Source organism: Leopardus geoffroyi, chromosome C1 (assembly GCF_018350155.1).
Source record: "Leopardus geoffroyi isolate Oge1 chromosome C1, O.geoffroyi_Oge1_pat1.0, whole genome shotgun sequence".
Taxonomy (NCBI): Eukaryota; Metazoa; Chordata; class Mammalia; order Carnivora; family Felidae; genus Leopardus; species Leopardus geoffroyi.
In genome coordinates this window covers 133,566,261-133,583,275 of record NC_059328.1, presented here as the reverse complement: position 1 = coordinate 133,583,275, position 17,015 = coordinate 133,566,261, and the positions used below count along the sequence as shown (strand labels likewise).

Genomic DNA, 17,015 nt, shown 5'->3' with positions numbered 1-17,015 from the left:
GGAACAGCCAAATATGTTTCTGGGTATTTTTCTCTCAGGAACAGCTAGCTCATAGTGCTAGCATTCGTCTATATTGTGTCAACCAGTAAACTGCACAAAGTGCTTAAGGTATCTTCCATTTGTTTCTCAATCATCCTGTTCCTTAGTTTTGTTCTTTTCTTATAGTTTGCCTTACATCCATTTGAAGTTTTAAAATATCAAATATTAATGCATATTTAGAATACACGTTTTTCAACCTTAGTGCTTAGTCAAGAATTATAGATGTTACAAGGAAAAATAAGCCTTCAACTATTAATATTTCTGAGTTTTAACTCCTTAGCCATCTCTGAATGTTTAACTAAAATTGTAGGTTTGGGGATGATTATATTAAAAACCTCACGTGGTCATTAAAACAACTTTTTTTTTTTTTTTTTAATTCCACTGATTCATGTTCATGCCTTGGATGGTTTGGTAAAGTTTTATAACTGCACCATGTGGAGAAAGAAAAAAAAAACACAACAGAAACAATTTAAAAATCCTCAAAACATGTTTAAAATGGTTCGAGGAACATTTTTAAAGAGGGAAATAGACTGCAAAACAAACTGCCAATCCTTTGCTCTATGATTCCCTGCTTAGGGACCTCTTTCCATTCATTTTCCCTTCTTTTGCAAGGGGTAATGACTTTGGGGGTTGTTTGGGTTTTTTTGTTGCTGTTGTTGTTTCTGCTGAGTCACTAAATTTTGCATCTTTGCCCCAAGATGCTACTCAGCATAAAAGTTAAAAGCGCAATTCAGAAAACATCGCATTTGTGTGTGGAGCAGAGGAAACCATTTCCCTAAGAGAAGCTCAATGACTTGGCTTGTCCTTCCTTCCCGGTAAGGAAGCTTCCAGGGAGAGAAGGGATCAAATCCGCTTTGCCTAGAGTAGCATCCCAGCGCTGTAGCTGATAATTCCGAGGTGGCTGTTAAATGCGGAGCTTCCTAGGCGGGCCTGGGTGGCTCAGCCCAATGCAGAAGTCTCCCCCTTCTCTAAAGACCCAAATCCCTACAGAACCAGCTTTGGAGTTACTTTCCCTTCAAGGAGACCGAAATAATTGTGATTTGTGGTGCTCTCAGTTCGCGGTGGTATTTTCCTGTTGTGTTAAATGCCTCTCACTAAGTAATAGATGTGATTTATGTGGACGACGGAGGGGTGTGTGGTGGATTCGGTGATTAATCAGTGAATTCCCATCCGCTGGCATCTCTCACTGCCCCTCTTTGCGTGATGTAAGATCAGACGTACCCTGCATTGAAAAGTCAAGACACACGAGCGGCTCGCTCGCTCTCACACACACTCTCTCCCTCCCACACGCGCGCATCCGTACACCTTCCACATCCTGCTCCAGGCAGGAGAAGGCGGACTGGCTGGGCTCATTGAGCTGAAGAATTTCCAGTGACATTTGTAAATGACGCTGCTCGATTCGGGGCTCCGAGCTGCCGCCGCCGCCGGGCCGAGAACGCCGCGGAGCAGTCTCCAGCTCAGGCTTCCTTACCGGGCGACCACAATGTCCGAGTTTCTCCTCGCCTTACTCACTCTCTCGGGATTATTTCCTATCGACAAGGTGCTGACCGTGGGAGCCGACCGAGGTAAGGAAATAGCTCCCTCCTGGTTTCCCCTTTCTTCCTCGGGCTTTCCTGCTGGGCGATGCTTGTAGATAAGTGAGTGTGAAACTTAAGTCCTTGTGGCCCCGCTCCCCAGGACTGGTTGGCCACTGTATCGCTGGCCTCGTGGGGGTGAGAGGTGCAGTGGTGGATTTCCGAACCAGGTGCCAGAGTCCTCGGCTTCCTCCCACCCCCAGCTTTTTCCTTTGGCCATTTACCCGTCCTGATTTTGTACCCCCCCGGGAGCGTTTGGACTTGGACTGCGCGCTTCTGCCCGCGCAACCCAAGCGCTGCAGATGTTGGGATCGGAATTCTCTTTTCCAAGACTTGCTGCGCACTGACTCTCACAGCTGCGAGCTTTTGCAGGTTCCGGATTCTCCGCGTTGTGTGTGTTCCCTCAACTTAGCTCCTGGTTAACTTCCCTACCTGATGCACCCAGGGTGTGTGGAGGGGAGAAAGCGGCCGCTCGAGCCCCTTTCGTTTCTGTAGCCCCTTCCTGAGGCAGACTCAGGAGAGATTAGTGTCTCAGCGGAGAGGCTTAGGCTTTCAGGGAGCTTCTGGGCGCAGGTACCTGCTTGAACTTGACTTTTTTGATTCTGAAGGTCTGTGACACAGCTCATGGTACCAGGAGACGCTTACCCACTACTGGCATTTTGCCATTGTTTATTTTTGTTTGTTTGTTTTATGTTTTTTTTTTTCTTCCCCAAATAGCTGATGAGTGGTGGAAGTTGAAATGGGAATGTAAGGAGAAGAGGAGAGAGGAGGTGGGAATGTTAGTTAATAAGCCTAGATTGTATAAACTTTTGATCTGGAAACCCAGGAATCCCTGTGCAAGTTAGATGATCTTTGACAACAGTCGCACGGGTGAAAAAAATGAAAAAAAAAAAAAAAAAAGGGTAGATGAATATTTGGGCGGCTAGCCTTGGAATGGTTAACTCCCTAAAGTAAAATCGGGAGTATCTTTCATACACACACACACACACACACACACACACACACACGTATGTAATATTTTGGTTTGTTGTCAATGTTTAATTAGAAAAAAAGAGAAGTAACAAAGATAGAAAGGATATCTGGATCCCAATGTCAAGTAAATAGGCAAAATGTTGCATTGGGAGATTTAGTGATGTGTTTATATGAAGTGAATTATGAACTGACTAAAAATTATTGTTTCATTATAGAAAAGAAAGAACAGGGGAATGAATTGTAGTGTTTCTACCCAGTCTGCTGTTGGCAACCAGGTTATAGTCATTATAATGTTGAGTACATTTCTTTTACCAGTAGTGAGACTGATACTAGTTCCTTTAGAAAATCTGACATTCACTGAATGATAATCTTTTAAACATATCATTGCTACCTAACTATATAGCTTCTAAACTTGTCTTAACTTACCTTGAAGTTGGTGTGGAATGGTTGAAAACTATACTGATAAAATGGAAGCACATAGCTCTAACTTGAAATGATGATGTCTTTGATCTGGAACAATCAGCTCTCAACCTTTCTTAGGAAGAATCTTTGAAGTTGGACCAGAGCAGATGAACAGAATGAAGCTTTTCAGCCCTGTGAGCTAGCAAAATATAATGGCACTGCAGACTCCTGCTATTGGGCTTTTTCTGATTGAGTCCCCAATCTCTGCAAATTTGACCTCATCTAGAGCTAAGTCCTCAGTGGTTTGGGATGTGTTTATGAGGGAGAGAGTTGTTGCTGCAATGATTAGAACGAATACCTGAGGAGAATTGTAGAAATCATAAAAAGTTAAGCTGTAGACCCTGGATTTTCTCCTGAGATAGAAAACTAAATAACTAAAAAGATTACAATTTGGTGCACATTTAGATCCATGAGGGAGAGGGACATCTAAGACATAAACAGGGCATATGGAAAACGATTGTTACCTTTTTCCTAGAACTGAAATAGTGTCGTATATCACCATGACAACATCAAAAGTACTGTTATCAGATAGCACAAGTCAAAATAGTTGTAGACCAACACTTTGCCACTATCATATATATTTAACACAACTTTCCAAACTGTTAGAAAGGAGCTAAAATTGCCAGAGCTTCCTATCAAAAGTAAAAAGGGTGTGTCTCATTTGGAAAAGGAGGGGCAGTGGGGGAGAAATCCTGTTTAAAGTTGAAAAAGAAGGTGCTGCTGCATTATGGCAAACTTTCCTCAGTGAAATGCTGAAACAGACAATATAGGAATATAAACTCAAGAAAGAGGTTAATGAGATGTAGCTTTTTGCACAGGTTTATGTCAATTGTCCTTGAGGAATAAAATAGGCATGTGAATTACACAGGTGTGTTTTGTAGTGCAGAAGTTGCTTCGTTCCTGAAAATGAGAAATTACTTTCAGGTTCTCCAAATATGCATTGGGTAATGGGTGACTTTTAAACTGTATGAATTAGATAGAAATACTTGGATTACCTTCTGCCTGTGTTGCTCTTTGGTTTGTAAGTTTATCAGTATAAACTCAAACATTTTTTTAAACAGAATACTTTAATTTATATGCTTGTGTTCAATCTACATACATCCACTTTTCCTTCTGATTCTACATTGTTTATTTTCTTGGTTTATATTGATTTTGATACAGAGTTAAGATAATGTACATGTCAGTTCTTGTTAGATTTCATCACATCTCAAAAGGGAAACATCTTTGTAACTCTGAACAGCAAAACGTGAAGGATAAATCATATTCACTTAGGATCAACCAATGTGTCATATTACAATGTCATATCATATCAAAGTGTTGCTTGATAGGGATTAAGACTTAAAAGGAAGTGTATTTTAAATTGTCAAATTTTCTGCAAATAAAGGGGATTGAGAGACCTAAAACTAGTCTCTTTTAAAAAATTCCTGGGTCAGATAAGAAGGTGAAACATATTTCCAAATAATTAAAGTTCATGCTGTTATAAGCATCTAAATGTATATGTCCATAAAACCCTCTAAAAGTGGCAATCATGTGCATGTCAAAATTTTAATATTCCTCCCCTCAAGGAAGAATGAACTATGACCCATGTATCCTGTAAACTAAAGTTTTGTTTTGAAGAAGTCTGTGTAATCTTTGAGATTTCTTCTTCTTCCTCCTCCTCTTCTTCTTCTTCTTCTTCTTCTTCTTCTTCTTCTTCTTCTTCTTCTCTCTCTCTCTCTCTCTCTCTCTCTCTCTCTCTCTCTGTCTCCTGAAGTTTACTTTGAAACTGATAAGAATGAAGGGAAACAATGGGAAAACAAAGAATAATTTCAATGTGTGAAAACACAAAAAAGAGTTTAAATGCAGAGAATAGAGTAAGTGAGGGAAAGAAAAGTGAGGAGAAAGCCAAATGATAAATTTAGGAAGAGACTGAATCCATATTAGTATTTCTTAAAGAAGAGATTAAAGTATCTTTAGACAAAATAATATTTTTTTAAATAAATATTTTCTTCTCACTCCATAATAATTATGGAAATATTTGCAGTATAAAAATAATTTAAAGAAATTTCCATCAAGGTGAGGTTGGATATAATTAAATCTCTAAGAATGGGGAGATACATGAGAATATCGCAGAAAACTCAAATGTTAAGAATACTAGAATTATTAAGATGGAAGATTTTTTTAAGTGGAAGTGAAGGAAGTCCATCTTCTTAGAAAGAGTGGGGGATGAGAGACATAGTGAATATATTCTTAAGTGTGATACGACACTTTCTAAATGCTACTTGTCATCCACGGTAGAGACATGCAAAAATTTTTACTTTACAAGTGTATTGGATCCAGGACATTAATTTCTTGCTATTTGCCTTGTCATTTTCTTTTCAGAGCCTAGGGTGTACCATAAAGTTAGGCTCCATTTAAAGTCACCTGGACTGATCATGACTTGGTCTTCTACAATGATTGCAATGGTGAGGGGGTTCTATATCTTCCCTCCATTCTGTATTTTACTATGATCAATTTTTTTCATGGTTCTACTATTAATTTTTGTCTTATATGAACTGTGCACTCTTTTTTCTTCAATTCCTTCCTAGTAATAGGGATTTTGTATAGTAAAAAGTACCAACCAGATGTATTGAAAGATTTCTCTATCTTCTGTAGCTGTCTGTCAAAACAGTTCTTGTACAAAGGAAACACTTGTCTTCATTTCAGATAGATGCATTCAAAGAAAGTAGAATTAATGCTAAAAGTTAAACATGATTGTACCAACATGATATCATTAGTTAAACTAATTTAGCAGTAAGTGGAGCCCACTTACTGTGTGTGTGTGTGTGTGTGTGTGTGTGTGTGTGTGTGTATATATGTATATATACAATATATATATATATATATATAACATATATATATATATAATAAGGATTATATATACATATCTTCTTTATTATGGCTGTTTTGGCACAAACATCCTTTAAAAATACCGCTGTAGCCCAAAAATTAGATAGATTTTTTGATGTGAAACTTTCATTTCTAAATTCCAGAAAATATATGTCTATCTTTGTCTTATTGCCTCCTTGAAAAACAAATATATGAAATGGAAGAATGTTCAGAATTATTTTTCAACTCCCAACATGCAATATTCTAATGATGAACTTCCATGTAACAAATATTTTGTTGTAAAAAACAATCTGACAGTGGAGGACATAAATTTTAAAATGCATTTGCTTTTGGAATACCTGTGATAATGATGCCCTCCGTGCTTATAATTTGAAACAATGTTTTTAGCAACTGCAATGCTAAACAAAAGTAAACTGAAAGGTTGAGTCCTTTATAATAATGAGTTAACCAGAATATGTACCGGACCAAACTTCTATCAGGAAATCGTCATGTTTACTTAAGGCAGTTCAAAAACTACCTAGAAGAAGAAATCTGGGTCCCCATATTTAATATAAGATTAGTGACAAAAAAACTACCTTGATGCACAGAGAGTACAAATAACAAGGTGTTTTTGTTGTTTGTTTTTTGGTGGGGAAGGGAGGACAATAATTAATCAACCAAATAGAAAAGTGCTGGCATACTTTTTATCCTCTTTGTTACATTCCAATATGGATTGTTATTCTCCAAATTTAACCTATATGAAAACCCATTAAATAGAGGCATAGGGATGAATAAAGGCACAGGCCTTGGGAGACATTTTCTAGTTGTTTTATTTTGGAATGAGATCTTTAGAGCTTGTTAGTTCCTTGCAGGGGTGGGGGGGGTGGCAAACGTTCTATTATTTAAACATTAAATACAAAACCATGAACATATCTCTAGAAATTACAGTTTAAAAAATTTACTTTTGGACTAATGCGCATGTGTGCCAATGAGTGTATTTACCTCACTTGCTTTTGAAAAGTATTGTGCTTGCCATAATATTTAATCCCTGTTCTCCCTTTTGTGTGCTCTATCAATTGGATAAAATGTCAATCTCTCCAAGTACATCTGAACTCTTTATGTTATATAGAAAGAGGAACAAAACCTTCAGAAGATTTTGCAGCACATCACAACAAGTAAGCTTAGACCTCCAAAATTTATATATATGTCTTCTATTGGAAGTTTTTCTGCTATATAAGTTGCCTTCCCAATTTTAGATCTATATTTTCCTCCTCATAAATGATTTGGTGGCCTCCCTTTTCCCCCCGGCATAGCTATAAGGCCAAGTTAGAAAATATATATTATTTATTGCTCTGTTCTGAATTCAGTGATGCCAAAATATTCTTTCTCTCTTTCTCTCCATCCTATTGATTTAGGCTATCTCTATACAAACCCAGTTATTTTGACTGAGCTTTCTGACTTGACTAATTGATGAAACTGACTCGTAAATAAATGGGAATCAAAATATTAGATAGAAGCCAGTCAGATGTGATAATATAATAAAACTGATCTTGCATTAAAAGCCTAAAGTTGAATTTTATGGAAAAACAACAACAATAACATATTTCCCTGAAAGGCTTATGCATTGTATTTATCTTCTATACTTTTTAATATAAGTCATATGTGCCTATGTCCTTATTCCTGTCATAACAGGGGAATTTAATGTATTTTAGTAGTAATTATGTATTTTTATCACGGGTTAGTATAAGAACCTACAACACTATCAGAATGTGATAAATACGTGCTCTGAATTCATTCATGCTCAGGTAATTACTTTATTGAAAGTAATTAGAAATTTATTATTTTTCATTATTGGCTTTATTAACTGAATTTATTTTTCTCATTTTGTGAAATATTTTTAAAAATTAAAATATATTCCTAAATGTTATTTCAAATTCAAGACTTTATCTCAACACAGGATATATAGTAGAAATCATTGCAGTGATAAAATGGACAACAGGGTATAGTGTGTTTATAAATGCTACCATAATAACTTTCTCATGCAATCACATTAACTTAGTTTCAGTCTGCAATTAGATGTCCAATTATGGTTAAAAAATGCAATGGTGTGATTAAATAAATGGGCCCGTTCATTTGTTGTTGATTTCCCAGTAGGTAGGATTCTTAGAAGTATCACCAGTGCAAAAAGCTAACACTTAAGTTGGTAATGACTGTGTTACTTATATTGCTCAGTAACTCTGCCCCTCATATTCGTTGAATGATATATTACATATATTTGGGATTTCTCAAATATTCCAAAATAGTTGTAAATATGCAACACTTGTCAAAGGTATCTTTACCCATAGAAACAATGAAAAGTGATTTTGATTAATATATTCTTACTATACAGCCATCTATAGTATACTACTATACTCTTATTTTTCTCAGACATGGTCATGCACTATGAAAGTTCCCATTAATACATGAATATTATAACTATATATCCTTTATAGAAAATGAGTTGCGAAAGTACCTTTTCACATGAGATTCCTTCTAACTTTATTAAGTAAGAGAAAAAAGAAAAAAAGAAGAAGAAGACAGAGCGTGTTGCCTTGCTAAGGTGCTGGCATTACATTTTATCTCACAATGCATTCTTACTAACAGTCAGACATCCCTTCCTGAGACGCATGCACCTCATTGTCCTGGCTGGCTTAGCCTTCAGACCAAAGACGGGTATTGTTGAAACACGACCTCATTTTACTCGAAAGAATACATTTCTTCTTTGGGTAAGATCAAGGTACCACAGATCGTCTCTTGTTTTATTCTTACAATCAATAGGACATTCCTTCCTAACTTTTCCACATTGCATTGACATCCTCCAAGACTTCCAAGACAGCTTAACTTTAGAAATATGAATACATAATTTCTTAAGAATTTTTCTACCGCTGAGTTTTTCTTTAATGACAATTTGTCATCTTAGCCCTTTCTTCTTAAAATGAGAAAAGATAGCTAAAAATGGGGATGGGGAGAAGAGGAGAAGTGAAACTTGGCTGTGGTTGCTTGCTTTGAGTGTTCCTAGGGTATTTTAAGATATTCATGAAAAAGAAAAACTGTGGGTATAAGGCTGATAACAGAAATGGGTTTAGAATGATCTGTTTTCTTTAGAAATTAGGATGTGTAGGAGAGGAAGGACAAAGATGCTAAGACAGAGTACGTTGACAAAAAGAATTTATTGAAACTTCAATCCACACACACTAAATAACTGTGGCAATTAGGAACCTCAGACTTTTGCTAAAATACACATCCTAGATATTTAAAAAAGATTTGGTTTTTAGATTATCTCAGATCTTGTGTGCATTTCCTAAAGCTTTTAATGGTATATTTTATTGGTATGAAAATATTAAAATAACAAGTATGCTTTATTAAAAAATTCTACTTTATTCAACTCTATTAATTTTTAAGGCATTTTCTCATAATTAAGCTTTTGAAAGTACAGTGATAACGATGCCAGCTCCTGGGTAGATTTTTGCCTCATCAGGTGAAAATATTACGATCATGCCTATTGGACATTCATATTTCTGATATATTTTTTTTTAAAATAACTAAGATTTACAGATAGAATTACTAACTCAGAACACAGGCCCTTTTGCTGTGTCTTTGTATTGTCATTATTTTAACAAAAAAGCTAACAGTTCACCAGCACCATAATGCAGATAATGTTGATGGCTCATGATACTAGTGGCATACAAATCTTATTTGGCGGGAAATATGTACATCTAATCCAATATTGGCCAACTTTAAGAATAGGTAGAATTTAGAATTTAAACATTCTGCTTCTGTCCATCTTTGGATATAGTTCTTTTCCCCACTGGGATGTTTTCTCCCTATTTGTACTTGTTAAGGATATTGTCAACTATTTTGAAATTAATCCTGATAGCATAAGAACCAGAATCTTAGCACTTTTTCCACTCTTCTTGCTTGCTGTCATTGCTGGGAGAACATAAAGTTATGAAGAGCACAAGGGTTTGCTCTTGTGTGTGCTTTAATCTGGGTGCCTGTGAAAACACCACAAGAGTTTTACAGAAAACCATTCCAACCAACTCCAAAAAACAGACATAGCAGTGTCCCTTACACCTTCCACGAGTGCAAGGAAGATAATGTATGTGAAAACACAATGCATTCTGTATTCCACCATAAAACCAGAATTCCCTTACATTTTCAAGACATTTTCATTTTTTTTCAGTTTTTTCTCCTGCTGAAATCATATGATTCCTGAAGCAAACCATGTGGTTGGTGATCATTCATTTATATATCCACTCATTGAACAAAATGGAACAAATATGTGCTGGGCATTCTTCTAGGTGTTGGGAATGAGGCAATTGAGCAAGTTTGATTTAGTTTACGTTTTAGTGCAGGAGGAGACATTCAGCAAACAAACAAATAATATTTTGTTCTAAGAAAAAATACAAATAATATAATGTAATCAAGAGAAGTGATTGGTGGTTGTAATCACAGAAGACATTTTGAGAAGAGTGACCTATTTGCTGAGACAAAAGAATGAGAGGAAACAAGTATGAGTAGTTCTGAAGGAGGATCTTTCCATGCAAACACTTGTGAGGGAGTCAAGAATTTGGTATTTTAGGGAAAGAAAGAAAGTCTGTGTGTTTGAAGTGAACTGTGTGTTTGGGAAAGAGGAAAAGTGGGAAGGGCATATTTATTGTGTAGTCAGAATAGACCACACAGGACCATGCAGATCAAGGTGAGGCATTTGGGTTTTGTTACGATTACACTAGGCAGCAGTTGGATGTTTAATCAGAGGTGAATGAGACAATGTAATTTTTAAGAGCTCAGGCTTGTTGTTGCTGAATAAAGGAAGATAAGAAGGATACAATGATCCAGTAAAAGGCTTATCATAATTGTCCTGGAGAGAGATGTTGGTAGCTTAAATGAAGGGATAGCTGTGTAGATGAGGACAAGGTAGAGGAGCAGCTCATATCTTTAATTTAGGAAGATTTTCTGTAACACTGAATGCAGCACCAGTCAGTATATTGGGAGGATAAGGCATAAAATACAGCCTCAAGCTATTGTCTTTCAAGGTAAGGGTTAACACTGTAGAGTTATGAAGTGAATTCATTCCTCTTTGCAGCACCTTTAATTGATTTGTCTGCAATATGTTTCTAAGTGTATAGCATGTGACGGTCACATGTGGACCCTGTAATATTGTTTGCCTTCTTATTACCTTTTCCCTTATATTTCAGAATTACTAATACCATCTTCCCTATTACCCCATGTTTTCCATACCATGTCTGCAGAATGGAATTAGTAGAGTCAGACTCATAGTATTCTTTGGGGGCCTAGTTAAAATGATGCACTTAGTTACATTCCAAGCATTATTAAATATGGCAGTAAATTGTGTTTTTTTCCCCTGTTATTTCTACTAATCTAAATGAACATAATAGCAGAAGGAATAGGCATTGGCCTGTTTGATGAAGATGCATTTGTGCATTTTTTTCCAGAGAAAACTATGAAATCCTCAGAGTTTTAAAGAAAGAGCTCATTTTCATTGAACCCCAAATTCTTGACATGACTGAGAAATTTGTGCTGATAGTTGAGTTTCCACTAATACATATTTGATTAAAGGGAAGAAATTGTAAGAGTGCTGCTATTGGCTGTAGGCATTACCCTGTCTCGAAATTCCAGGAAAACTGTAGAAAGGATGGGGTAGTGACAGTAAGTGGTGTAAAATCTACTGGGTAAGCATTTATGACCCAGTAGGTATTCCTCTTTATCAGTCAGGTCCCTTGGATTATTCTGTATTTATCCACACATCCATTGAATAACTGTTACAGTAACTGCTATGTACCAGTCAGTGTGATTTACAGACTAGAGAAAGAAACAACAACAATAAAAACCAGGACAAGCAATGAAACACTAGGTTAACAATTGTACAAGTTTGGATTTTCAGGGAAAGATTGCATATGGCTACAAAACAAACTCATTTGGGTCTATTGAGTTCTTGTTGGAGCTAGAAAGGAAAAAGAGTTGAGGGAAGAAGAGAAAGAGAGAATGGTATTATAAAACTGATGGAAAAGGAAAAATATCAGAACCCAGAAGATCTGTGAAAATGAAAAAAAGGTTACAGTGTTTGAAGGAAATACTGTTTCTGTTTAAAGCTTTATTTTTATTTATTTTAAGGAGAGACTGTGTGCGTGAGCATGAGCAGGGGAGGGGCAGGGAGAGAAGGAGAAAGAGAATCCCAAGCAGGCTGCCTGCTGCTGTCAGCATAGAGCCCTGACGCAGAGCTAGATCTCATGAACCCGGAAGATCATGACCTGAGCTGAAATCAAGAGTTCAGATGCTTAACCAACTGAGCCACCCAGGCACCCCATGAAGGAAATACTGTTAATATGAAGATAAATGACTTACTCTACACACTAAGTTATTTAGATATTGCTTCAGGATTTTATTCCATTGATTTTTTTTTTTCTTATTATTTTTCTCTCCGGCTCTCTTTCCTGCTATCTACCTTGAGAAGTCGAAGATTGGTTTTAAAACTTCATATTAAAATCTGTATTCCAAAGTACAAACTTAAGCCCCAAAATATTCTCACTCAGTTTCTTTTTCAGTTTTACAGGTCATCTAGTGCCAAAAAAGCAACTTGGAATAATCAGCCTTTTTGACACTATTCACTTTATGCTGCTAGTAATAGCATTGTGGAGGAAATACTTCAAGTCATTCAAAGAAATTACCTTGAAAAAGCTGTATGATCATTACATAGAATGTTTAAAAAGATAACTTGCTTTCTTAGTTTTCAAACACAATACATATTTCAGTTAAAGAAGGAAAGACGTAATACTAAAGACATTAGGTTAAAATAAAGAGAGCCAAAGCTCAGGCATTTAAAGTTTTCGAAATGCTTAAATAAGATATTGAAACAGCAACAACAATAAATATATTGAAACAAAAGATCTCAACCAATTTATTTGTTGTATAAAGAGCTTACATGCAGGGTTAGTAGACATTTGCTAGATGCATGTGCTGAAATCAAATTTGTGTATGACTTCAAGTTTAGTCCATTTTTCATTCCCATTGTCAAAATCCCCTTTCATTAATTTGGTTCCAAAATTTTCAGTAGTAAAATCAACATTATGCCTAGAAATAAGTTAAATGTGAAATAAATACCAACATTTTATTAAATTTTAGAGTGACTGAACCAAATGAAATTTGAGGCTGAAAGATTTTGCATTAATACTTAATTTGGGACTCACTGTAAATTTGTTTGCTGTGTACTTTAGCAGAGGGGTGCCAAAAAGTTTGGAAATAAATTAATCTGAGTAATTGAAAACAGCAGGAAGGGGAAGGGTTACTTGTGTATTTGTGGGTACGAGGCATGATTTATACTCCCTGACTACAGAACTCCACTCACATCACACTGAGGTCTGCTGAAGGGCTTTTCTTCTTTCATAACGAAAGCACTATGGGAAAAGGTTCAAAATAAGTATAAGGGAGTTATTTATATTTTAGGTAAAGCAAAAAATAATTACTGACTGCATGCTCAGAATAAAAGACATTGGGCAGGAAATGTTGTGACCCCTTGGAACAGACTTAAACCTGCTATAAAGAGCCAAGGAAAATAAACAAAGCTTATTCAGATAACAGTTAAGCTGGCGAGACACCTGAAAAATCTAGCAATAGCAAGAAAATCGCTTAAGTCAAAAATAAACTTTCAGAGATTGAAGCTACTTGAGTTCACCAAGATTTAGAGATGAATGCCAAAGAGGATTAGTAAAACTCTCTTTTAAGTGAAATACTGCAGTAATGGCTCTATCTCCAAGTCTCAAACTCTTGCTTGAGAGTCACTATGTGAGTGAACTCAATATACAATAATAATATTTTCTTAAAAAGCAGGAAATTATATAAAGGAACCTGAAGCAGTAATCCTTCCCTCTTTCCTCCCTCTTGTAGGCAAGGTAAAATGACAGGCCACATTTCTTCTGTAGTTACACAGAAAGAAATAGGTTGACTATGGCTTCTGAGATCCCCAGTTACAGAAAAGTCTGCTTAGACTTCTTTGCTCATGGTGTTAAGTAATGGTGCTCATGTGCATTTGGCTGAACTTATGAATTAGAGGGCAGGATATAGAGCAAGTTTTGCAAATACAAATGTATATAGGACCCAGACTAGTCAGAAGGTGCCCTGAGTGATGTGTAAATTAGAGAACACCCACATTGTCCAAGGGGGAAGCTGTCATTTAACTGGAGCAAATTGTGGCCTTGGGTGAATGTGGGCCAATGGTTGCCAGACCTGTAAATAGTTTAAGAGTGGGCCAGAATCTGGATTTTTATGCACAATGCCTTAAGTTTTAAGTATTGCCCATCAAGATAAAAAGCAAAACACACACACACACTCACACACACACACACAAAATAATATTATAGGGATCAAAAACACAAGTTGATGAATTTAACACCCAAGCTGACAGCCTGAGACTCACTATAGAGTCCTGCAGTTGCAGGCATCAACTGAGAGTTCTATAGGGTCACAGTGGAAACATGTTTTACTGGGTGCATTACTGACAAAAGGTGCCCCTGGAGAGCTGAGCATAATGCCTTGAAATTTGGAGTGCATAATTGTTAAAGCTCATGGTTTTGGGAGAAAGGATACCTAAGAATTTCAACAGTGTTCTGCATCTCTGCCTTCAAAATTTCCTCTCTCCTTTGAGACATAAAGGCAGAATCGGGGGAAAGAATGTGGGTGCAGAGAAAATTCTTAAAGACCCCGCAGAAAATTAATGCTATTAGACCCAATTGTCACTTGAAGCAGAAACATGCCACTGTAAGTCATCGGAGCTCTCTTAATAATGGTGAGGGAATGCTATACGGATGATTTCAGTCAGCCTCAGCACTCCAGGGATCTCATGAAAAATATTCTACATGATAAGTAACAGCCACATGGTGAAAACAACATTGCTCTGCCACACACATCATTATTGAAATGTGGAATGAAAAAAAGAAAAGAGTGAAAGGGAGAACAAAAATATAGGGAAGCGAAGATAGCAGAGATAATATCCTAATGGGTAGACAAATTCTCATGCTGAGACACAAATGGGATCACATTTAGGTTTGTGTTTCATCTTTCTTTGGGAGAGCTGTGACTTAGCAAGAACCAACTGTGTACTCTATTTCCATATATTGTCTTTACTTTTTTTAAATTTTTTTAATGTTTTTATTTATTTATTTTTGAGACAGAGAGAGGCAGAGCATGAGCAGGGGAGGGGCAGAGAGAGAGGGAGACACAGAATCCAAAGCAGACTCCAGGCTCTGTGCTGTCAGCACAGAGCCCGACGCGGGGCTCGAACTCACGGACTGTGAGATCATGACCTGAGCCGAAGCCAGATGCTCAACCAACTGAGCCACCCAGGCGCCCCAGTTGTCTTTAGATTTCATACCTATGTTCACATAAGAATTAGTATATCCAAACTGATTATTGGAACAAGCTTTAAAAAAAAAAACTTTAAAAAAAAAAACAATTTTAGACCTTTGGAAAATATATACAACTAGTACAGAATGTTCCCATACACTCTTCACTTAGCTACCCCTGATGTTAACATATTATAGAACTATAATCCAATTATTAAAACAAAAAGTTAACATTGGTACAATAGATATTATTAACTATAGACTTTCTGTATTTTACTGGTTTGTTGACTAATGAACTGCTTCTATCCCAGCATCCAATCCAGGATTCAACATGGCATCAGGTTGCCATTCAACATGGCATCAGGTTGCCATGACATTCAACATGGCATCAGGTTGACATGGCGTCAGGTTGACATTGTACATAAGAAATCTGCCCTCTTCAGTGTATTGTATCAGGAGATACATGTCAATATGCCTTATAATAGGTGATGTTAACCTTGACCACTTAGATGAGATGATGCCTTCCTCATTCTTTCTACATTTATTAATTGGAATTCTGTAAGAAAAAGCTCTTCCTTCCTTCCTTCCTTCCTTCCTTCCTTCCTTCCTTCCTTCCTTCTTTCCTTACATCAGTATAGACTCATAGGTATTTAGTTTACTTTGTGTTATAATTAAATACTATTATTGTTTATGTTCTTGATCAAATTATTCCACTTTTGGCATTGGGAAGTCTTTCAGATTGGCTACTCTGCCCTATTGTGATATCCCCCTTTTTTTTTTTTTTTTTTTAGCATTTTCTTTCTAACACTGCCAGAATGTATCAAGCCCATCTTAATTTTTCCTGTTTTTGGCCTGAAATCAATTGCTACTCCAGAGAATTTCATAGGATATTGAAATTTCAAAGACTTTTAACCAAATGCGTTTTCTTCAGTGTCGTAAGATTATCTTAAGGATGGTAAACAATTGAAAGAATAATTCCTCTACAGATAAGTTTTAATGGTCCAAAAGATATCACTTGTCTCAGTTATTTAATTTTAATACAGTAATCACTGCTGTGGTTGATTATCTGTGACTAAAATTCTGAATTTGTATGATTATGGGTGATGATGCTTATTAAGTCATTCAAATATTACTGTCTCCAAAGGTTCTTAAAAAGCACATAAATTTTATAAAATCAATTAGTATTTATTGATCCTTTCTCAGGAAACCTGTGTTAGGTACTTTTTTTAAAAGGCATATCAGCCCTTAAGTAGTTAATGGTCTAATTCAGATAATTCATAAATCTTATGACTTATAATTCATAAGTAATATAAGGAGTGATTGCAGAGGGTTTGATCAGACCTTGCAGATGAGGCCATGGACCTATAGTGATTTTGTGTCTTGCCTTTTGGATGGGCAGTGAATAGAAAAGCATATGCCAGAAGTAGTGAATGGGTTTGATATTTTGGAAGAATCTTGACTGGTAGGTTTCCAGATTGCTATATTAAAAGAGATTCTATAGTTGAGTCTGAGTTCTTTAGTAAAGATCACAGTGATGAGTTGGTGATGTTGCCAATGGTCAAGTCAGAAGACATACAGGAGTGTTAGCATCTGGCCTTCTTACCATTTCTGGTTTAGTTAGCACAATAAGAGCACAGTATAAGTCTTTTGTGGTTAAAAAAGATAGTTCCTTCCCCTGATTCATGGGTAAGGTGAACCAGTAAACTGATGTGTAAAATTCCAG

The 17,015-nt window shown here is 36.4% G+C and overlaps 1 protein-coding gene across 4 annotated transcripts in view; it reads left to right on the top strand.

The window, feature by feature from the left end:
* The first annotated feature begins 423 nt into the window (after positions 1-423).
* LRP1B (LDL receptor related protein 1B) overlaps positions 424-17,015 on the top strand; it is a 1,910,230-nt gene continuing 1,893,638 nt past the window's right edge. Inside the window, exon 1 of one of the 4 annotated variants that reach the window (XM_045479684.1) lies at positions 424-1,604. In XM_045479684.1, the coding sequence (XP_045335640.1) occupies positions 1,424-1,604 (181 nt within the window). In that variant the 5' untranslated portion in view covers positions 424-1,423. The remainder of the gene's footprint in view (positions 1,605-17,015) is intronic. The other 3 variants (XM_045479681.1, XM_045479680.1, XM_045479683.1) reach the window with 3 other exon arrangements.